Genomic DNA, 23099 nt, shown 5'->3' with positions numbered 1-23099 from the left:
TAAAGGAACTGGGATGGAACTGGATGGCTCTAGGGGACTGGGATGGATCCACGGTGAACTGGAAGGAACTGGGAGAACTGGGATGGCTCTGGGGAACTGGGATGGAACTGGGATGGAACTGGGAGAATTGGGATGGCTCTGGGCTCGCGGCCGTTCCCAGTCCCCTCGGTTCCTCAGGACTCACCCCAGCTGTGTCGGTGCGGCGCGGCCGGGACGGCTCCGGACAGGGCGGGGTCGGGCTCATCTGGAAAAACAGGAAAGCACCGGGCTCAGCCCACGGGACGGCGATGGCCACGGAGAACCGCGGTGCCGGGAGCATTCCCAAAGCTCCTCCAGGCACAGCCAACACCGGTGCTCCGGATTAGCACCGGATCCCGATATCCCGATATCCCACAGATCCCGATATCCCAGATCCAGAATTCCATCCCAGTGGCAGCAGGTTGGGTGGTCACCGATGAGTTGGCATCCAACCCAATTCACTCAACCAACCCAATGAAACCCAACTCAACCAAACCCAACTCAACCAAAACCAACTCAACCAACTCAATCCAACTTAACCAAAGCCAACCAACTAACTCAACTCAACTCAACCCAACTCAACCCAACCCAACTCATCAAAACCCAACTCAACCCAACTCAACCAAACTCAACTCAACCAAACCCAACTCAACCCAACCCAATCAACCCAACCCACCCAACCAACTCAATCCACAAACCCAACCCAACTCAATCAATCAACTCAACCCCACACAAAGCAACTCAACCAAACCCAACAACCAACCCAACTCAATTCATCAAGCACAACCCAACTCAACACAATTCAACCCACCAACTCAATACAACCACACCCAATTCACAAAACTCAACCAAACCCAGCCCAACCCATCCCAGCCAACCAACCCAACTCAACCAAACCCAATTCAATCCATCCAAACCCAACCCAACCCAACCCAATCCATCCAACCCAACCAAACCCAACCCAATTCAACACAACCCAGCTCAACGAAACTCAACCAACCCAACTCAACCCAACTCAATCCATCCAAACCCAACCCAACCAAACCCAACCCATCCCAACCAAACCAACAACCCAAACTCAACCCAACCCAACTCAATCCATCCAAACCCAACCCAACCAAACCCAACCCAACCCATCCCAACCAAACCCAACTCAACCAAACTCAACCCAAACAAACTCAACCAAAACCCAACCCATCCCAACCAAACCAAATTCAACCAAACTCAACCCAAAAAACTCAACCCAACCCAACTCAATCCATCCAACCCAGCCAACCAAACCCAACCCAACCAAACTCAACCAACCAAACTCAACCAACCAAACCAATCCAACTCAATCCATCCAAACCCAACTCAATCCAACTCAATCTATCCAAACTCAACCCAACCAAACCCAACCCAACTCAACACAATCCAGCCCAACCAAACTCAACCAACCAAACCAACCCAACTCAATTCATCCAATCCCAACTCAATCCAACTCAATCTATCCAAACTCAATCCAACTCAATCTATCCAAACTCAACCACCAAACCAACCCAACTCAATCCAACAAATCTCAGCCAACAACCCAACTCAACCCAACCTAATCCAACCCAACCAACTCAGTGCAACCCCATCCAACTCAATCCATCCATATCCAACTCAATCCATCCAAACCCAACTCAACCCCACCCAACCACGGGGGTTCCTGCCATGGACGGCACAGATTTGGTGCCATTACCAGCACCACGAAGAATTCCATGACGGAAATTTTCGGCCATGAATAATTAAGGTTGGAAAAGAAGAACATGGAACAGTCACGGTTGGAAGAGACCTCCAAGATCAAGCCAAACCCTCACCAGGAACACGAGAAGCCCAAAAATTGGGAGTTTCTGCTCCCAGCACCATCGGAGCCGTTTGAGTTCCCAAAATCCCTCTGGAAATACAGAAAGTGGGAATTCCATCCCCCACACCCAGCCCGGCGCCGAATCCAACCGACCGCCCCAAATTCGGGGTGTTCCAGTTCCAAGGACGACCCAGGACGGGTCAAACCCAAGCACTGGACGGGAAACGGTGCCGGGATGAGAATCCCGACATTCCCGAGCGCGCTGGGAGGAGAAAACACGGAAATTTGGCAAAAAAAGGGGAAATAGAAATTCTTCCATCTCCAATCCACCCTAAATAAATTCCCACAGGAAGCTGGGATTGAGCCCAGGTCCAGGGATTGTCCTGGAATGTCCCATTGGAGCAGATCAAATTGATCCCAAATAAATCCTGGAATGACCCCATTGGAGCAGAGCCATGATGATCCAAATTAATCCTGGAATGACCCCATTGGAGCAGAGCCATGATGATCCCAAATTAATCCTGGAATGTCCCCATTGGAGCAGAGCCATGGTGACATCACAGAATTGATCCCAAATTAATCCTGGAATGTCCCCACTGGAGCAGATCAGAATTGATCCCAAATTCCCCCTGGAATGTCCCCATTGGAGCAGATCAGAATTGATCCCAAATAAATCCTGGAATGTCCCCATTGGAGCAGATCAGAATTGATCCCAAATTAATCCTGGAATGTCCCATTGGAGCAGATCAGAATTGATCCCAGATTAATCCTGGAATGTCCCATTGGAGCAGAGCCATGATGATCCCAAATTAATCCCGGAATGTCCCCATTGGAGCAGATCCAGCTGACACCATGGGATTGATCCAAATTTATCCTGGAATGTCCCACTGGAGCAGATCAGAATTGATCCCAAATTAATCCTGGAATGTCCCAGTTGGAGCAGATCAGAATTGATCCCAAATTAATCCTGGAATGTCCCCACTGAGCAGATCAGAATTGATCCCAAATTAATCCTGGAATGTCCCCATTGGAGCAGATCAGAATTGATCCCAAATTAATCCTGGAATGTCCCCACTGGAGTAGATCAGAATTGATCCCAAATTAATCCTGGAACGTCCCCATTGGAGCAGATCCACGGTGACATCACAGAATTGATCCCAAATTAATCCTGGATTGTCCCTGATCGATCCCTGCCCTCCAAAGCCTCCCCAGCTGGAATTTTGGATGAATTCCACAGAAAAAAGGAGGAGCTTTCTCATCCCACCCCTCTCCAGGGGCTGCAAAAATCCCTCTGGGGCTGAATGGGATCCTTGACATTCCCAGGATTTTCCAGTTGCCCAAAATTCCCCAGAAATGACCAAAATTTCTGAGGATCCTGAACTTTTCAGTTTTCTGGGAAGAGCTGCCCCGCTGCTGTTCCAAGAAAAGAGGCCCAGGCTGGGACCGCGCCCCACGGAGCTGGAAAACCTTCCCAGGGATTTTTGGGATGCAGGTGGAGGAGGAGAGATCTGGAAGGAACAGGGAAATCCGTGGATTTTTTTTTGGGAGAGGTTCCAAGGAGGTGGAATCGCTCCAGGAAAATGATTTCAGATTCCAGGAAAATTCTGGTGGAAAAAAAAAGTTTGGAGGAGTTTTGGATATTGGGGGGGAATGGGGTGGTCAAAAATTCCAAGAATGGGGAGGGATGGGAATCTTGACAGCTCAGGGAGTTTGAGGCAGGAAAATAAAATCCAAAAAATCCAAAAAAAATCCTGGAAAGCTCAAAAAAAAGGGAAAAAAAAAAAAAATCCGGCCGTGGTTTGGCACCTGCGGCTCGCAGGGAAAAGGAAAAAATCCTGGAGAAGGTTCTGGAAAAATTCCAGCAGGGCTAAAGGGGAGGAAATGCTGAAAATGAGATTTGACCCAGAAAAGGAGGAGGAGGAGGAGGAGGAGAGGAGGAGGGAATGTTGTCCTTGGCAGCCGCCCCAGGAGCCGGCGCTCGCGGCGCTGCCGGAGCTTCCCCGGGGTTTTTTGGGTTCATCCGAGTTTGGGAGCTCCAGGAGGGAGGGGAAATGATTCCCCATGGGAAAGGGGAAAAGGGGAAAAGGGGAAAGGGAAAAAGGGGAAAAGGGGAAAGGGGAAAAGGGGAAAAGGGAAAAAGGGGGGAAAGGGAAGGGGAAATGGAAAGGGGAAATGGAAAGGGAAAAAGGAAAAAGGGAAAAGGGGAAAAGGGGAAAGGGGAAAAAAGGGAAAGGGAAAAAGAGAAAAGGGAAAAAAGGAAAAGGGAAAAAAGAGGGAAAGGGGAAAAGGGAAAAAAAGGGGGAAAAGGAGGGGGAAAAGGGAAAATGAAAAAAGGGAAAAGGGGAAATGGAAAGGGGAAAATGGAAAGGGAAAAAAAGGAAAAAGAGAAAAAGGGGAAAAGGGAAAAAAGAGGGAAAGGGGAAAAGAGAAAAGGGAGGAAAAAAGGAAAAGGGAAAAAAGAGGGAAAGGGGAAAAAGGAAAAAAAGGAAAAGGGGGGAAAAGGAGAAAAAGGGGAAAAGGGGAAAACGGAAAAAAGGGGAAAAAGGGAAAAGGGGAAAGAGGAAAATGGAAAAAGGGAAAAGGGGAAATGGAAAGGGGAAACGGAAAGGGAAAAAAAAGAAAAGAGAAAAGGGGAAAAGGGAAGAGGAGAAAGGGAAAACGGAAAAAAGGGGAAAAGGGAAAAAGGAAAAAAAAAAAAAAAGGGAGGAAAAGGGGGAAAAGGAGCAAAAGGAGAAAAAGGAGAAAAAGGAGAAAAAGGGGGAAAAGGGGAAAAAGGGGAAAAGGGGAAAAAAGGGGAAAAAGGGGAAAAAGGGGAAAAAGGGAAACGGAAAGGGGAAAATGGAAAAATAAAAAAAGTGGGAAAGGGGGAAAAGGGGAAAGACAAAACCAGATTTCAGGCCCCAAAACTGGGATTTTACAGCACAAAAACTGGGATTTTCCAGCCCCAACCCAGGATTTTCCAGCCCCAACCCAGGATTTTGGGATTTTGGGATTTTGGGATTTTGTGGCCCCAAAACCAGAATTTTCAGCCCTAAAACCAGATTTTCCGGCCCCAAACCAGGATTTTCCAGCCCAAACCCGGGATTTTGGGATTTGGGGATTTTGTAGCCCAAAACGGAATTTTTGACCCTAAAACCAGATTTTCAGCCCCAAACCCAGGAATTTCCAGCCCCAAACCTGGGATTTTCCAGCCCCAAAACCAGGATTTTCCAACCCAAACCAGGATTTCCAGCCCCAAAAGGGGATTTTCCAGCCCCAAACCCAGGATTTTGGGATTTAGGGATTTTGTGGCCCCAAAACCAGAATTTTCAGCCCCAAAATCGCGATTTTCCAGCCCCAAATCCAGGATTTTCCAGCCCCAAACCCGGATTTTCCAGCCCCAAACCAGGGATTTTGGAATTTAGGATTTTGTGGCCCCAAAACCAGAATTTTTGACCCTAAAACCAGAATTTTCAGCCCCAACCCAGGATTTTCCAACCAAACCAGGATTTTCCAGCCTTAAAACTGGAATTTTCAGCCCCAAACCAGGATTTTCCAGCCCCAAACCCGGGATTTTGGGATTTTGGGATTTGGGGATTTGTGGCCCCAAACCGGAATTTTCAACCCTAAAACCAGAATTTTTGGCCCAAACCAGGATTTTCCAGCCTCAAACCCGGGATTTTGGGATTTTGGGATTTTGGGATTTGGGGATTTTGGGATTTTGGGATTTGGGGATTTTGTGGCCCCAAACCTCGTCCCACTTTGGTTGATCCCAAATCTCTGCTGCCGTTTTTCCCCCAGGTTATTTTTAAGCCGTGGCCCCGTTCCGGCTCGCTCAGCTCTGGGATTTGGGATTTGGGATTTGGGAATTTGGGATTTATTTTTAGCTCCTCTGCCCCTCGAGTCCTGGCCCAAATTTTGGGATGAAAACCCAAAATTGGTTCTGGATGTGGGGGGGGTGGGGGGGCCCTGCTGACCCCACAGACGGAGTTTGGGGTTCCCTCACCACCCCAAAAAGGTTTGGGGAAAGTTCCTGACCCCCAAAAAGATTTGTGAGGAATTCCTGAGCCCAAAAGATTTAGGAAAAGTTCCTCCCCAAAAAGATTTGGGAAAGTTTCCAATCCCAAAAGATTTGGGAGAAGTCCATGACCCCAAAAGGATTTGGGAAAAGTTTCTAATCCCAAAAGATCTGGGAGAAGTCCATGACCCTAAAAGGATTTGGGAAAAGTTCCTGACCCCAAAAGGATTTGGGAAGAATTCCTGACCCCAAAAAAGATTGGGAAAAGCTGCTGATCCCAAAAAAGATTTGGGAAAGGTCCCTGACTCCAAAAAGATTTGGGAGAAGTTCCTGATCCTAAAAATATTTGAGAAGAGCTCCTGACCCCAAAAGGATTTGGGTAAAGTTCCTGACCCAAAAGATTTGGGAAAAGTTCCTGACCCCAAAAATCTTTGGGACAAGTTCCTGATGCCAAAAATTTTCGGAAAAGGTCCCGACCCCAACCCAACCAACCAACCCAACCAACCAAACCAAACCAAACCAAACCCAACCAACCAAATCAACCAAACCAAGTGAACCGACCAAACCACCCAACAAACCCAAATGAACCAAACAACCCAACCAACCAATTAACCAACCAAACCAACCAATCCAATCAACCAAATCCAACCACCCAACCAAACCCAACCAACCAAACCCAAACAAACCAACCAAACTGACCCTACCAAACCAACCTGACCAACCCAACCAACCCAACCCAACAAAACCAACCAAGTGAACCGACCAAACCAACCCAACCAACCCAACCCAACCAACCTGACCAACCGAACCAAACAAACTGAACCAAACCGACCAAACCAACCAAACCAACCCAACCAACCCAACCTGACCAACCAAACCAACTGAACCGACCAAGTCAACCAAACCAAACCAACCAACCCAACCTGACCAACCAAACCAACCCAACAAACCAAACCAATCGAACCGACTGAACTGATCAAAATGACCAAACCGACTCAACCAACCCGACCTGACCCAACCCAACCAACCTGACCAACCGAACCAAACAAACTGAACCAAACCGACTGACCACCAAACAAACCCAACCAACCCAACGAACCAACCAAGTGAACCGACCAAACCAACCCAACAAACCGAATGAACCCAACCAACCCAACCAACCAACCTGACCAACCAACCAACCTGACCAACCAAACCAAACAAACTGAACCAAACCGACCAAACCAACCAAACCAAACCAACCAACCACCGGACCAACCAAACCAACCAACAACCCAAACCAATCGAACCGACTGAACTGATCAAAATGACCAAACCAACTCAACCAACACAACCCAACCAAACAAACTGAACCAACCAAGTCAACCAAACCAAACCATCAACCCAACCACACAAAACCCAACCAACCAACCCAACAACCAACACTGAACCGACCAAGTAAACTAAACCAACCAACCCAACCAAACAACCTGACCAACCAAACCAATCCAACAAACCAACCAATCGAACCGACTGAACTGATCAAAATGACCAAACTGACCCAACCAACCCAACCCAACATACAAACCAACCCAACTAACCAAACCAACCAAACTGAACCAACCAAACCGACCAACCCAACCAACCAAACCCACCAAACCCACCAAACCCAACCAACCCAACACAATGGACAGAACCAACCAATGAAACCAAACCAAATCAACCAAACCAAATCCAACCAACAACCCAACCAACCAAACCAACCGAACCGACCAAACTGATCAAATGACCAAACTGACCCAACCAACCAAACTGAACGGACCAACCAAACCAACCCAACCAAACCAACCCAACCGTGCAAACCAACCAACCCCAAACCCACCAAACCCAACCAACCCAACCAAACCAACACAATGAACAGAACCAACCAATAAAACCAACCCAACCAACCAACCCAACGAACCAACCCAACCAAACCCAACAAAATCCAACCAACCCAACCAACAAACCCAATGAACAGAACTAACCAATAAAACCAACCCAACCAACCCAATCAAACCAAACCAATCAAACCAACCCAATTCAAACAAACCAAACCAACTAAACCCACCCAAACCAACCCAACCAACCAACCCAACCAACCAACCAACCCAACCAAACCCAACCAACCCAACCAAACCCAATCCAATGAACAGAACCAACCAATGAAGCCAACCAACCCAACCCAACCAACCAAATCAACCAAACCAACCCAACCAAATCAATCAACCAACCCAACCAAACCCAACAAAATCCACCAACCCAACAAACAAACCCAATGACAGAACTAACCAATAAAACCAACCAACAACCCAACCACCAACCCAACCAATCAACCAAACCCAACCAACAACCAACCCCAACCCCCCCAAAACCAACCCTATGAACAGAACCAACCAATGAAACGAACCCAACCAAACCAATCAAACCAACCAACTCAACCAACCAAACTCAACCAACCCAACCAAACGCAATGAACAGAACCAACCAAAGAAACCACCCAAACAAACCAACCCAACCAACCAAACCCAACTAAACCCAACCAATCCAACCAACGCAACGAACAGAATCAACCAACCCAACCATACTAACCAACCAACACAACCAAACCAATCAACCAATCCAATCAAACCCACCAAACCCAACCAACCAACAAACAGAACCAACCAACCCAACCAACCAACCCCACCCACCGCGGCGCACCAGCCTCGCCACAGCCGTGGCATCACCGGCCTCGTCGTGCGCTTCCAGCCCCACGTCGGGCTCGTGCCGGGCCAGCGAGGAGAAGAAGTCGGGCTCGTCCCGGAGCTCCAGCCCCTTGCCCTGGCGGCTCCCGGCCTCCGGCTCGGCCGCGCCGTAGAACGTCCCCTCCTCATCCTCGGTGCCGGCCAGCGCCGCGCTCTCCGGCGGGGCCGTGGCGTCCTGCAGGAAGGGCTCCGGGGGCTGGGGGCCATGGGGAGCGCGGTGCTGCCGTCGGGGAACGCCGGCGCGCTCGAGGCCATCCGCGGCGCTGCGGGGCCGCTCGGATCGGCGCGCGGCGCCGGCACTGCGCCACGAAGCTGCGGGACCGGGAGAGAGGTTGGGTTGGGCTGGGTTGGTTGGGTTGAGTTGGGTTGGGTTGGGTTGAGTTGGGTTGGGTTTGGTTGGGCTGGGTTGGGTTGGGCTGGGTTGGGTTGGGTTGGGCTGGGTTGGGCTGAGTTGGGTTGGGTTTGGTTGGGCTGGGTTTGGTTGGCTGGGTTGGTTGAGTTGGGTTGGGTTTGGTTGGCCTGGGTTGGGTTGAGTTGGGTTGGGTTGAGTTGGGTTGGGTTGGGTTGAGTTGGGTTTGTTGAGTTGGGTCGGGTTGAGTTGGGTTGGGTTGAGTGGGTTGGCTGAGTTGGGCTGGGTTGGGTTTGGTTGGGCTGGGCTGGGTTGGGTTGAGTTGGGTTTGGCTGAGTTGGGTTGGGTTTGGTTGAGTTGGGTTGGGTTTGGTTGAGTTGGGTTGAGTTTGGTTGGGCTGGGTTGGGTTGGGTTTGGTTGGGTTGGGTTGGGTTTGGTTGAGTTGGGTTGAGTTTGGTTGGGCTGGGTTGGGTTGGGTTTGGTTGAGTTGGGTTGAGTTGGGTTGGGCTGGGCTGGGTTGGGTTGGGTTTGGTTGGGTTGGGTTTGGTTGGGCTGGTTGGGTTGGGTTGGGTTGGGTTGGGTTGGGTTGGGTTGGGCTGGGTTGGGTTGGATTGGGTGGGTTAGGCTGGGTTTGGTTGGGCTGGGTTGTGGTTGTGATTTTGGCACCCCAAAATCTTGTGGGAGGAGCCACCCCGTAAGAACGACAGAATTTAATCTCAACCGAGCCCAAATAAACCAAAATAACCCAAAGAAAGCCAAATAAATCCAAAAATCCCAAAGGAATTCAAATACCCCAAAGAAATCCCAAAGAAATCCTGACTAACCCAAATAAACTCAAATAAACACCAACAAAAATTCCAAATAAACCCCTAAATAATCTCAAATAAATCCAAAATAAACTCAAATAAACACCAAGAAAAATCCCAAATAAACTCCAAATAAATCCCAAATAAATCCCAAATAATCCCAAATAAATCCCAAATAAATTCCAAACAAATTTCAAATAAATCCCAAATAAAACCCAAATAAAGTCCAAATAAACCCCAAATAAATCCCAAAGAAAACTCACAGAAACTCCCCCAAAAAACCAAAATAAACCAGGTTAAACCAAGTTAAAACCAGGTTAAAATCCAGACTAAAACCAGTTTAAAAAAACAGGTTAAACCCAGGACAAACTGGGTTTAAAACCAGGTTAAAACCAGGTTAAAAACCATTTTAAACCCATGTTAAGCCAGGTTTAAAACCTGGTTAAAACCAAGGTTAAAACCAGGTTAATCCAGGTTTAAAAGCACATTAAAACCAGGCTAAACCAGGTTGAAAAACTGGCTTAAAACCAGATTTAAACCGGGTTTTAAACCTGGTTAAAATAAGGTTAAAACCAGGTTTAAAACCAGGTTAAAAGTTTGGATTTCAACAATTCCAGAGAAATAAAAGTCCCAAAATCCCCTTTTCCTGCCCCAAAAAATGGGAATTAAAACGATCCTGCTGAAACAAAAGTTCCAAAATCAAATTTCCCCGCCCCAAAAGGTGAGAATTAAAACAATTGCAGATAAACAAAAGCTCTAAAATCCCTTTTTCTGCCCTAAAAGGTGCGAATTAAAACAATTCCGGCTAAACAAAGATCCCAAAATCACCTTTTTCCCCTAAAAAAATGCTAATTAAAACGATCCTGGTGAAACAAAGATTCCAAAATCACATTTTCCTGCCTCAAAAAAGTCAGAATTAAAACGATCCCGATTAAACAAAGATTCTAAAATCACCTTTTCTGCCCCAAAAAGTGAGAATTCAAACGATTCTGAACAAAACAAGGGATTTAAATCACCTTTTTCTGCCCAAAAAATGCGGGAATTGAAACAATTCAAACGATTGAGGTGAAACGCGGGCGGGTCCTGAGCCGGGAATTGGCCGGGAATTCTGCGGGAATTCTTGGGAGGGAAGAATGAGTGAAAGCCGGGAATTCTGTGGGAATTGTCCAGGAATTCTCCGGGAATTCTCCGGGAATTCTCGGGAGGGAAGAGCAACTGAAAGCTGGGAATTCTGTGGGAATTCGCTGGGAATTCTCGGGACGGAAAAGCGACTGAAACGGGGAATTCTGTGGGAATTGTCCGGAATTCTCCGGGAATTCTCCGGGAATTCTCGGGAGGGAAGAGCAACTGAAAGCTGGGAATTCTGCGGGAATTCTCTGGGAATTTTGCGGGAATTGTCCAGGAATTCTGTGGGATTCTCCGGGAATTCTCGGGAGGAAAGAGATGCTGAAAGGCTGGGAAATCTCCCGGAATTCTGCAGGAATTGCCGGGAATTCTCTGGGAATTCTGTGGGAATTGTCCGAGAATTCTGCGGGAATTCTCGGGAGAGAAGAGCGACTGAAAGCCGGGAATTCTGCGGGAATTCTCTGGGAATTCTCAGCTCGGGGAGGATGGAGGCACAGAAGGGAGAGAAGAATGACGGAAAGTCGGGAATTCTGCGGGAATTCTGCAGGAATTTTTGGGAGAGAAGAACGACTGAAAGCCGGGAATTCTCTGGGAATTCTCCAGAAATTCTTCAGGAATTCTCGGCTTAGGGAGGATGGAGGCACAGGAGGGAGGGAAGAACGACTGAAAGCCGGGAATTGCCGGGAATTCTCTGGAATTCTTGGGAGGGAAGAGGCACTGAAAGTCGGGAATTCTGCGGGAATTGTCCGGGAATTCTCTGGAATTCTGCAGGAATTTTCTGGAATTCTGAGGTCAGGGAGGATGAAGGCACAGGAGGGAAGAAGGAGCTGAGTGTACCCAGAGGAAGGAGAGGAGCCTGAAAACACCGGCGAGGTGCGGGATGGACCGGGACAGGGAGCTGAGCCTCGGGGATCAGAGCCTGGAAAAGGCCAAACCCAAATCCAAATCCCAAAGCAAAGCCCAAATCAGAGCAAATCCCAAATCAGAGCAAATCCCAAATCCAGAACAAATCCCAGAGTATATTCCAAATCAGAGCAAATCCTAAATGCAGGGCAAATCCCAAACCCAGAGCGAATCCCAAATCCAGGGCAAATCCCAGAGCAAATTCCAAATCCAGAACAAATCCAGAGCAAATCCCATATCCAGAGCAAATCCCAAATCCCAAATCCACGGTAAATCTCAAATCTGGAGCAAATCCCAAATGCCTAACCTGGAGCTAATCCCAAATCCCTAACACGGAGCAAATCCCAAATCCAGGGCAAATCTCAAATCCCAAATCCAGGGCAAATCCCAGAGCAAATCCCAAATCCCAGACCGGGAACAAATCCCAAATCAGAGCAATTCCCAAATCCAGAACAAATCCAAATGCCTAACCTGGAACAAATCCCAAATCCCAAATCTGGAACAAATTCCAAATAAGAGCAATCCCAAATCCAGAGCAAATCCCAAACTCGGAGCAAATCCCAAATCCAGAGCAAACCCCAAATCCCAAACCTGGAACAATTCCCAAATCCAGAGCAAATCCTAAATCCAGGGCAAACCCCAAATTCCAAACTCAGAGTAAATCCCAAATCCAGAACAAATCCCAAATCCAGAACAAATCTCAAAACCCAGAGCAAATCCTAAATCTGGAGCAATTCCAAATCCAGAGCAAATCCCAAATCCCAAATCCAGAGCAAATCCCAAATCCAGGGCAAATCCCAAATCCAGAGCAAATCTCAAACTGGGAACAAATCCCAAATCCAGAGCAAGTCCCAGAACAAATCCCAAATCCCAAATCCAAAGCAAATCCCAAATCCAGAGCAAACCCCAAATGCCTAACCTGGAACAAATCCCAAATTCCAAATTCGGAACAAATCCCAAATCCCAAACCTGGAACAAATTCCAAATAAGAGCAAATCCCAAATCCAGAGCAAATCCTAAATCTGGAACAAATCCCAAACCCGGAGTAAATCCCAAATCCCAAACCTGGAGCAAATCCCAAATCCAGAATTAATCCCAAATCCCAAATCCAGAGCAAATCCCAAACTGGGAACAAATCCCAAATCAGAGCAAATCCCAAATCCAGCGCAAAGCCCAAATCCAGGGCAAATCCCAAAGCAAATCCCAAATCCAGAGCAAATCTCAATCCCAAATCCAGAACAAATCCCAGACCTGGAGCTAATCCCAAATCCCAAGACCTGGAAAAATCCTAAATCTGGAACAAATCCCAAATACAGAGCAAATCCTAAATCTGGAGCAATTCCCAAATCCAGAGCAAATCCCAAATCCAGAGTAAATCCCAAAGCAAATCCCAAATTCCAAATCCAGAGCAAATCCCAGAGCAAATCCCAAATCCCAAATCCAGAGCAAATCCCAAATCTGGAACAAATCCCAAACTGGGAACAAATCCCAAATCCAGAGCAAATCCCAAATCCAGAACAAATCTCAAACCCAGAGCAAGTCCCAAATCTGGAACAAATCCTAAACCTGGAGCAAATCCAAAGTCCAGGAACAAATCCCAAATCCAGGAGCAAATTGGGATTTTCTCAGAATAAATTGGGATTTTCTCAGGATAAATTGGGATTTTCTCAGGATAAATTGGGATTTTCTCAGAATAAACTGGGATTTTCTCAGGATAAATTGGGATTTTCTCAGGATAAACTGGAATTTTCTCAAGGTCAAACCACACAAACCAGAATCCTCTCCTCCTGCAGGAGCTGAGGATCCCACACATTCCATGGAATTTTTCCCAGAGACGCCGCTGGAATTCTCCTCCTCCTCCTCCTCCAGCTCACAGCTGCATTCCCAAGCTCCTGGAGCTTTCCTGGAGTTTTTTTTCCTCTTTTATTTTTAATTTTCCCACAGTTTTTCCTCCTTTTTCCCACATTTTCCCCTCCTGTTCCACAACAGGAGCCCCAAACAAATCCCAAACAATTTGGGAATCCCAAACCAAATGGATTTGGTGAATCCCCCCCCAGGGGCTCTTCCCAAGCTGCTCCAACAATTCCAAATTCCTGAGCTGAGTGAGGGGTTGGGATCCTGGATCTGCAGGGAATTCGGGTCTGGGGTCCAAAAAGGGTTGGGATGATCCAGAGTGATCCTGGGTGATCCCAAAGTGACCCTGGGTGATCCCAAAATCACTCCTGGGTGATCCCAAGTGATCCAGGAGTCCTGGGTGATCCCAAAGTGACCCTGGGTGATCCCAAAGTGATCCAGGGTGATCCCAAAGTGATCCAGGGTGATCCCAAAGTGACCCTGAGTGATCCCAAAATCACTCCAGGGTGATCCCAAAATGATCCAGGGTGATCCCAAAGTGACCCTGGGTGATCCCAAAATGATCCAGGGTGATCCCAAAGTGATCCAGGGGTCTTGGGTGATCCCAAAACCACTCCAGGGGGTCCTGGATTATCCCAAAATGATCCAGGGTGATCCCAAAGCTGCTCCAGAGGTCCTGGATAAACCCAAAGCTGATCCAAGAGGATGAGATGATCCTAAAGATGATCCAGGATGATCCCAAAACCACTCCAGGATGATCCCAAAAGGTCCAGGATGATCCCAAAGTGCTCCAGGGGTCCTGGGTGACCCCAAAACCACTCCAGGATGATCCCAAAGCTGCTCCTGGGTGATCCCAAAGTGTTTCAGGGGGTCCTGGATGATCCCAAAACCACTCCTGGATAATCCCAAACCGCTCCTGGATGATCCCAAAGATGATCCAGGGGATCCTGGATGATCCCAAAGTGCTGCAGGGGGTCCTGGGTGATCCCAAAGTTGCTCTGGGTGATCCCAAAACCACTCCAGGAGGTCCTGGATGATCCCAAAGTGATCCAGGGGGTCCCAGGTGATCCCAAAGCTGTTCCTGGGTGATCCCAAAGTGTTCCAAGGGGTCCTGGATGATCCCAAAACCACTCCAGAGGTCCAGGATAATTCCAAAGCTGCTCCAGAGGTCCTGGATAAACCCAAAGATGATCCAAGGGGATGGGTGATCCCAAAGATGATCCAGGATGGTCCCAAAGTGATCCCAAAGGTCCTGGATGATCCCAAAACCACTCCAGGTTGATCCCAAAACTGTTTCAGAGATCCTGGATGATCCCAAAGCTGATCCAAGGGGCTGGATGATCCCAAAGATGATCCAAAGGTGTCTGGATTGATCCCAAAGCTCCTCCTGGAGGGCCTGGATGATCCCAAAGTGATCCCAGATGATCCCAAACTGCCCCTGGATGATCCAAAAGGTCCTGGATGATCCCAAAGATGATCCAGGATGATCCCAAAGTTGACCCAAAGGTTTCTAGATCATCCCAAAGTTGCTCCAAGGGCTGGGATGATCCCAAAGGTGCTCCAGGAGATCCTAGATGATCCCAAATCAGCTCCTGGGTGATCCCAAAGTTGCTCCAGGATGTCCTGAATAATCCCAAAACTGCTCCAGGATGATCCTAAAATGCTCCAGGAGGTTCTGGATTGATCCCAAAGTTGTCCAGGAGGTCCTGAATGATCCTAAAGATGATCCAGGAGATCCAGGATAATCCCAAAGTGATCCAGGATGACCCCAAGTGACCCAAAAGGTCCTGGATGATCCCAAAGCTGCTCCTGGAGGGCCTGGATGATCCCAAAGATGATCCAAGAAGATCTCAAAGCTGCTCCAGGATGATCCCAAGGTGCTCCAGGAGGTCCTGAACGATCCCAAAGCTGCTCCAGGACGATCCCAAAGTTGCTCCAGAGGTGCTGGATGATCCCAAGGCGGCTCCAAGAAGTTCCCTGTGTAGATCCTGCCCTGCCCAGCCCCCAGCTCGGGGCTTCTCCTGGACACAGAGCCCCCCTGCACACCTGGATTCACCTGGACATTGTCACAGAGCCCCCCCTGCACACCTGGATCCACCTGGATTCACTCACAGCCCCCCCCTGCACACCTGGATCCACCTGGATTCACTCAGACTCCCCCCCTGCACACCTGGATCCACTGACAGACCCCCCCTGCACATCTGGATTCACTCACAGAGTCCCCCTGCACACCTGGATCCACCTGGATTCACTGACAGAACCCCCCTGCACACCTGGATCCACCTGGACACTGTCACAGAGCCCCCTGCACATCTGGACACTGTCACAGACCCCCCCCATATACCTGGGATCTCTCACAGCCCCACCCTGCACATCTGGATTCACTCACAGACCCCTCCCTGCACACCTGGACACTGTCACAGACCCCCACACACTGGACACTGTCACAGACCCCCCAAACACACCTGGACACTGTCACAGACCCCCCCCAAACACATCTGGACACTGTCACAGACCCCCCTGTGCACACCTGGACACTGTCACAGACCCCCCCACACACCTGGACACTGTCACAGACCCCCCAAACAAACACCTGGACACTGTCACAGACCCCCCCCCACACACTGGACACTGTCACAGACCCCCCCACACACCTGGACACTGTCACAGATCCCCCCACACCACCTGGACACTGCCACAGACCCCTCCCCTCACCCTTCTTGCACACCTGGATGTGCCTGGAACCCCTCACAGATCCCCCCTTACCTGTCCTGGACCCCTCCGGACACCGGGACCCTCCCTCTACTCAGAGACCCTCGCCTGGATCCCCTTGTGATCGACCCACAATCCCCTCATGGTTCCCTCACAGATCCCCTCACAAATCCCTTCACAGATCCCTCATGGCCCCTCACCTGGATCCCTCACCAGGATCCCCTCATGGTCCCCTCACAGATCCCTCACCTGTGTCCCTTCACCAGGATCCCCTCACCTGGATCCCCTCGTGATCCCCTCACAGATCCCCTCACCGGGATCCCCTCATCCATGTCCCTCACCAGGACCCCCGTCACCTGTGTGCCCTCACGATCTCCCTCACAGATTCCCTCACCGGGATCCCCTCACAATCCCCTCATGGTCCCCTTACAGATTCCTCACAGATCTCCTCACGATCTCCTAACGGTTCCTCTCACCGGGATCTCCTCACGACCCCTCACGATCCCCTCACCTGTGTCCCCTCACGGACCCCTCACCGATCCCCCCTCACCAGGATCCCTCATGGACCCCCCTCACCTGTATCCCTTCACGATCCCCTCACCGGGATCCCCCTGACCGGGACCCCCTCACGGTTCCCTCATGATCTCCTCACCGGGACCCCTCACAGATCCCCTCACAGATCCCCTCACAAATTCCCCTCATGGTCCCCTCACAGATCCGCTCACCCGTGTCTCTTCACAGCCTCCCTGTCACCCGTGTCCCCTCACGGTCCCCTCACCGGGATCCCCTCACGGTCTCCTCACCGATGTCCCCTCACGGTCCCCTCACCGGGATCGCCTCACGGTCCCCTCACGGTTCCCTCACCGGGATCCCCTCACCGGTGTCCCCTCACGGTCCTCCCTTCCCGCGTCCCCTCATGATCCCCTCACGGTTCCCTCACAGATGCCCTCACCGGGACCCCTCACGAACCCCTCACCCGTGTCGCCTCACGGTCCCCCCTTCCCGCGTCCCCCGCCCTCCCAACCCCCGCACGCACCGGACACCCCCCTCCCCACCGTGTTCCGCCTCCCCGGCCCACCGGGAGCCACCTTAGCCGGCTCCTGTCCCACCCCCGTCCCCGCTGTCCCCCGGTGTCCCTGCCGTCCCCCCTCCGCCCTTCAGCACCCGGACGGGGCCGGTACGAGGGGGTCGGGGGGGTGTCAGCGCCTCCTCCGCGTTCCCCCCGAGCCCTCCCGCCGCTCCCGGGCCCGCCCGCCCCGCCGGGCCCCCCCCCGGCACTCACCGGACCGGGCCCCCGGGGCCGCGCCCGCGGGGCCGCTCCCGCTCAGCGGCACCGCCGCCGCCGCCGCGCCGGGACCATGGTGACCTGAAGAGCCGCCCCGGAGCCCCGCCCGCTCCCGCTCCGAGTCCCGCTGCTGCTCCCGCTCCTGCCCGGTCCCGGTCCCGGTCCGCCCGCCTGCGCCGCTCCGGCCGCTCCCCCGCCCCCTCCCGCCGGCGGGGCCTGACTACGTCACGCCTCGCGCGACCGGCCCGCCGCCGACATCTTGAGGGGGGGGCGGCGGCGGCGAACGGGGCCGCGGCGGCGATGAGGGGCCCGGTGAGGAAGCGGGGCCCGGCGGGGAAGCGGGAGGAGCCGCCGCCGCCGCCATGTTGGGGCCGCCCCCCGTCCCCGTGCCCGCCCCGCCGGAGCCGCCGCCGCGCCCTCCGCCCGGCGCGCGGCGATGACGTCAGCGGACGGGCGCTGCCGCCATCTTGAGAGTGGCGGGGTTTGTGTGGCGGGACCTTCCGGGTGGGCGGGGGCGGCGCTGGTGTTACGTCATCATAACGCGACGGCGGTACCGCGCCGCCATCTTGAGAGTGGCGGGGTTTCTGTGGCCGGACCTTCCGGGAAGGCGGGAGCGTCGCTGTGGTTGCGTCATCAAAGCGCGACGGCGGCGCCGCGCCGCCATCTTGGGCGGGTGAGGGGAAGGTCGGGGCTACGGGGAGAGGGGACCGGGGGCTGTGTCAGTGTCCCCAAAGTGTCCCAGAGGACCGGTGGCTCTGTCAGTGTCCCCAGAGTGTCCCCAAAGTGTCGTCAAAGGGACCCGGGCTCTGTCAGTGTCCCCCACAGTGTCCCTGCGTCTCTGTCACTGTCCCCAAAGGGGACACGGGGACAGCCAGGGCCACCCCAGGAGGAGCCAAGGGGTCACCAAGGCCACCATGGGACTACCAAGGGCCACTACAGGGCCACCAAAAGCCGCTGGGGCCACCAGGGGTCACCACAGGAGGAGCCAAAGCCCACCATGGGGACAGTCAGAGCCACTAAGGCCACCACAGGGCCACCAAAGCCACCATGGGGCCACCAACGGAGTCATCAAGGTCACCATGGGGCCACCACTGTGGCAGCCAGGACCACCAGGCCACCAAGGGCCACCCCAGGAGGATCCAAGGGGCCACCACGAGGCCACCATGGGACCACCATGGGCCACCACAGAGCCACCAAAGCCACCGTGGGGCCACCAAAGATCACAAAAGGGAGACAGGAGCCACTAAGGCCACCATGGGGCCACCATTGGGACAGCCAGGGCACCACAGGGCCACCAAGGCCACCGTGGGGCCACCAAGGGAGTCATCAAGGCCACCATGTGGCCACCAAGGGCCACTAAAGGGCCACCAAAAACCACTGTGGGGCCACCCCAGGAGGAGCTGAGGCCACCAAGGGGCCACCAAAGTGACCCAGGGGCCACCAAGGGCCATCAAGGGGCCACCAAAAGCCACCAAGGGCCACCAAAGTGACCAGGGGCCACCAGGGGCCACCCAAGGATCACTGGGGCCACCCCTAGGCCACCAAAAGCCACCAAGGGCCACCATGGGACCACCAAGGGCCACTACAGGGCCACCAAAAGCCACTGGGGTCACCCCAGGAGGAGCCCAGGCCACCACTGGGCCACCAAAAACCACTGTGGGCCACCCCAGGGGGAACCAAGGCCACTGCTGGGCCACCAAAGTGACCCAGGGGCCACCAAGGCCACCATGGGGCCACCAAAGCCACCAGAGGCCACCACAGGAGGAGCCAAGGCCACTAAGGGCCACCAAAGTGACCCAGGGGCCACCAGGGGCCACCCAAGGACCACTGGGACACTCCAGGGGCCACCAAAGGGATCCATGGGACCACCAAGGGCCACCACAGGGCCACCAAAAGCCACCAAGGGCCACCAAAGGGATCCATGGGCCACCAAGGGCACCATGGGACCACCAAGGCCACTACATGGCCACCAAAAGCCACCAAGGGCTACCACAGGAGAAGCCAAGGCCACCAAAGTGACCCAGGGGCCACCAGGAGCCACGAAAAGCCACCAAGGGCCATCCCAAGAGGAGCCAAGGCCACCATTGGGACAGTCAGGGCCACCACAGGGCCACCACAGGAGGGGCCAAGACCACTACTGGGCCACCAAAGTTACCCAGGGGCCACCCAAGGATCACTGGGGCCACCCCCAAGGCCACAAAAGCCACCAAGGGCCACCACAGGAGGGGCCAAGACCACTACTGGGCCACCAAAGTTACCCAGGGGCCACTGAGGCCACCGTGGGACCACCAAGGGCCACTACAGGGCCACCAAAAGCCACCAAGGGCCACCACAGGAGAAGCCAAGGGGCCACCAAGGCCACCATGGGGCCACCAAAGCCACCAAGGGCCACTAGAGGGCCACCAAAAGCCACCAAGGGCCACCCCAGGAGGAGCCAAGGCCACCACTGGGCCACCAAAGTCACTCAGGGGCCACCCAAGGATCACTGGGGCCACCAAAAAGCCACCAAGGGCCACCCTAGGAGGAGCCAAGGGGCCACCAAGGCCACCATGGGGCCACCAAAAGCCACCAAGGGCCACCAGAGGAGGAGCCAAGGCCACCAAGTGCCACCAAAGGGCGCGGGAGGCGCTCCGTGGCCACGCCCCCATCCCTAAGCCACGCCCACACTGTGGCCACGCCCCCGGACCACGCCCATGGAGGGCCACGCCCCACCCCGCGATGGGGACCCGCCGGGAGTTTCGGTGAGCGCGGGACCCCCCAAAATCCCCCCCAAAAATCCCCAAATTCCCCCCGAACCCGCCCCGGGGAGCCCCAGAACCCGCACGGGGAGGGAACCCAAAAAATAAACCCCAAAAAATCCTAAAAAACCGCAAAAAATCCCAAACCCGCCCCAAAAAACGGTCCGGGATTCCCCGGAGCCGCGCGGGGATGGGAGCACCCAAAAAAAATCCTAAAAATCCCAAATTCACCCCAAAATCGCCCCGGGGAGCCCCAAAATCTGCACGGGGTGGGAGCCCAAAAAAAAAAGAACCAAAAAATCCCAAATTCACCCCAAAAAAACGGTCGGGATTCCCCGGAGCCGCACGGGATGGGAGCACCCTCAAAATCCCCCCAAAAAAATCCCAAAAATCCCAAAAAAAATCTCAAATTCACCCCAAAACCGCCCCGGGGATCCCCAAAATCCGCACGGGGTGGGAGCCCCAAAAAACCCCCAAAAATCCCAAATTTCACCCCAAAAAAAACGGTCCGGGATTCCCCGGAGCCGCACGGGATGGGAGCACACCCAAAATAAAAACCAAAAAAAATTCCCCAAAAACCCAAAAACCCCAAAAACCAAAAAAACCAAAAAAACCCCAAAAACCGCCCCGGACACCCCCCCCCAAAAACCCAAAACACCCCAAAAAACTGCCCCGGGACCCCCCCAAAAAAAACCCAAAACACCCCAAAAACTGCCCCAAAAATCTCCTAAAAGCCCCAAACACCCCCAAACCTGCCCTGGGGCCCCCCAAAAAAACCCAAAACACCCCAAAAACCGCCCCGGCACCCCTAAAAAAATCCAAAAATACCCTAAAGCTGCCCCGGGACCCCCTAAAAAACCAAAAAACTGCCCCAAAAATCCCCAAAAAACCCCCAAAACACCCCAAAAAAACCAAAACTTCCTTAAAATCCCCTAAAAAAACCCTCAAAATAAACCAAAAACTGCCCAAAAAATTTCCTAAAAAATCCCAAACACCCCAAAAAACACCACGGACCCCCAAAAAAAACCCAAAAACTGCCCCGGGACCCCCAAAAATCCCAAAACATCCCAAAAACTGCTCCAAAATCTCCTAAAAAACCCCAAACACCCCAAAAACTGCCCAAAAAAACCCAAAATACCCAAAAAAATCACTCCAGGACCCCCCAAAAATCAAAAACTGCCCAAAATCTCTTAAAAAAAAACCCCAAACACCCAAAAACGCCCGGGATGCCCCCAAAAAAACCAAAAAATTCATTAAAATTTTAAAAAAAATCTCAAAATGACCCAAAAACCGCACTGGGACCCCCCCCGAAAATACCAAAATAAACTTCCTTAAAATCCAAAAAAACCTCAAAATAACCCAAAAACCAAAATACCCAAAAACCGCGCTGGGATACCCAAAAAAACCGCCAAAAACTTCCTTAAAATCCCAAAAAAAAACCAAAATAACCAAAAAACGCTCCAACACCCCCTCAAAAACCAAAAACTTCCTTAAAATCCCAAAAAAACCGAAATAACCAAAAACCGCCCTGGGACCCCCCCAAAAAACCCCCAAAATTTTCTTAAAATCCCCCAAAAATCAAAATACCCCAAAAATCCCTTCCTGGACCTCCCCAAAAAAACCCCTAAAATATAAAAAATAATCCCCCCAAAAAACTAAAAAAACCTAAAAAAACCCAAAATCTTTCCCGAGACCCCTCCCCAAAAATTCGCCCGGGATGGGACCCCCCCTCAAAAAAAAAAACAAATTTTTTAAAGCCTCAAAATCCCCTAAAAAAACCCAAAAAAAAACCCAAAAAACTTCCAGGACTCCCCTAAAATTGCTAAAAAACCAAATATTTTCCGGGACCCCCCCAAAAAAATTCTGTGAAACTCCTGAAAAATTAAAAAAAAATAAAAAGAAAAACCCCAAAAAAACCCCCAAAATCGTCCCGAGACCCCCCCCAAAAAAAAACTAAAATTGCCCAAAAATCCCTAAAAAAAACCCTAAAAACCAAAAAAAACCTAAAAAACCCCAAAAAAATCCCAAAAAAAACGCCCCAGGACCCCCCCCCCAAAAATTAAAATTGCCTAAAAATAAAAAAAAATCCCCTAAAAAAACCCAAAAATCCCCCAAAAACCTAAAAAAAAAACCCAAAAAAAATCCCCCAAAAAACCCAAAATATTTTCCAGGACCCCCCCAAAAAATTCTGTGAAACTCTCGAAAAATTAAAAAAAAAAAAAAAAAAAACTCCCCCGAAAAAAACCCCAAAATCCACTCGGGGAACCCCCCCAAAAAAACCTAAAATTGCCCGAAAATCCTTAAAAAAAATCCCTAAAAAAACCCAAAAATAAGATTTTTAAAAACGTAAAAAACCCCAAAAAATGTCCAAAAATCTTTTCCAGGACCCCCCCCCCAAAAAAATTCTACGAAACTCCTGAAAAATTAAAAAAAAAATAAAAAGAAAAACCCCAAAAAACCCCAAAAATCGTCCCGGGACACCCTCAAAAAACCTAAAATTGCCTTAAAAATAAATTTTAAAAAGCCCTAAAAAATCCAAAAAATCCAAATTTTCCCCCCCAAAAAAATCCCAAATATTTTCCGGGACCCCTCCCCAAAAAAAATTCTGCAAAATTCCCGAAAATTTTTTTTAAGACCCCCAAAAAAGTCCCAAAATATCCCAAAAATCCCAAATCTCCCCTCCCCCCCCGTGCCTCAGTTTCCCCAATTTTTTTTTATT

General features: G+C 51.3%; 2 protein-coding genes across 2 annotated transcripts in view; one reads left to right on the top strand and one right to left on the bottom strand.

Annotated features, from left to right (window-relative positions):
- WIZ (WIZ zinc finger) overlaps nt 1-18641 on the bottom strand; it is a 53655-nt gene extending 35014 nt beyond the window's left edge. Inside the window, 4 exon segments of the mRNA XM_033083697.2 lie at nt 185-244; nt 8591-8907; nt 17640-18333; nt 18617-18641. Coding sequence (XP_032939588.2) covers nt 185-244; nt 8591-8907; nt 17640-18333; nt 18617-18641 — 1096 coding nt within the window.
- Nucleotides 18642-19369: 728 nt separating this feature from the next.
- Nucleotides 19370-23099, top strand: part of LOC117009466 (collagen alpha-1(III) chain-like) — a 29325-nt gene continuing 25595 nt past the window's right edge. The window contains exons 1-2 of the mRNA XM_033083696.1: nt 19370-20101; nt 20164-20383. Coding sequence (XP_032939587.1) covers nt 19370-20101; nt 20164-20383 — 952 coding nt within the window. The remainder of the gene's footprint in view (nt 20102-20163; nt 20384-23099) is intronic.

This window comes from Catharus ustulatus, chromosome 33 (genome assembly GCF_009819885.2).
Source record: "Catharus ustulatus isolate bCatUst1 chromosome 33, bCatUst1.pri.v2, whole genome shotgun sequence".
In the NCBI taxonomy this organism is placed as follows: Eukaryota; Metazoa; Chordata; class Aves; order Passeriformes; family Turdidae; genus Catharus; species Catharus ustulatus.
This window is presented reverse-complemented; position numbering and strand designations above follow the sequence as displayed.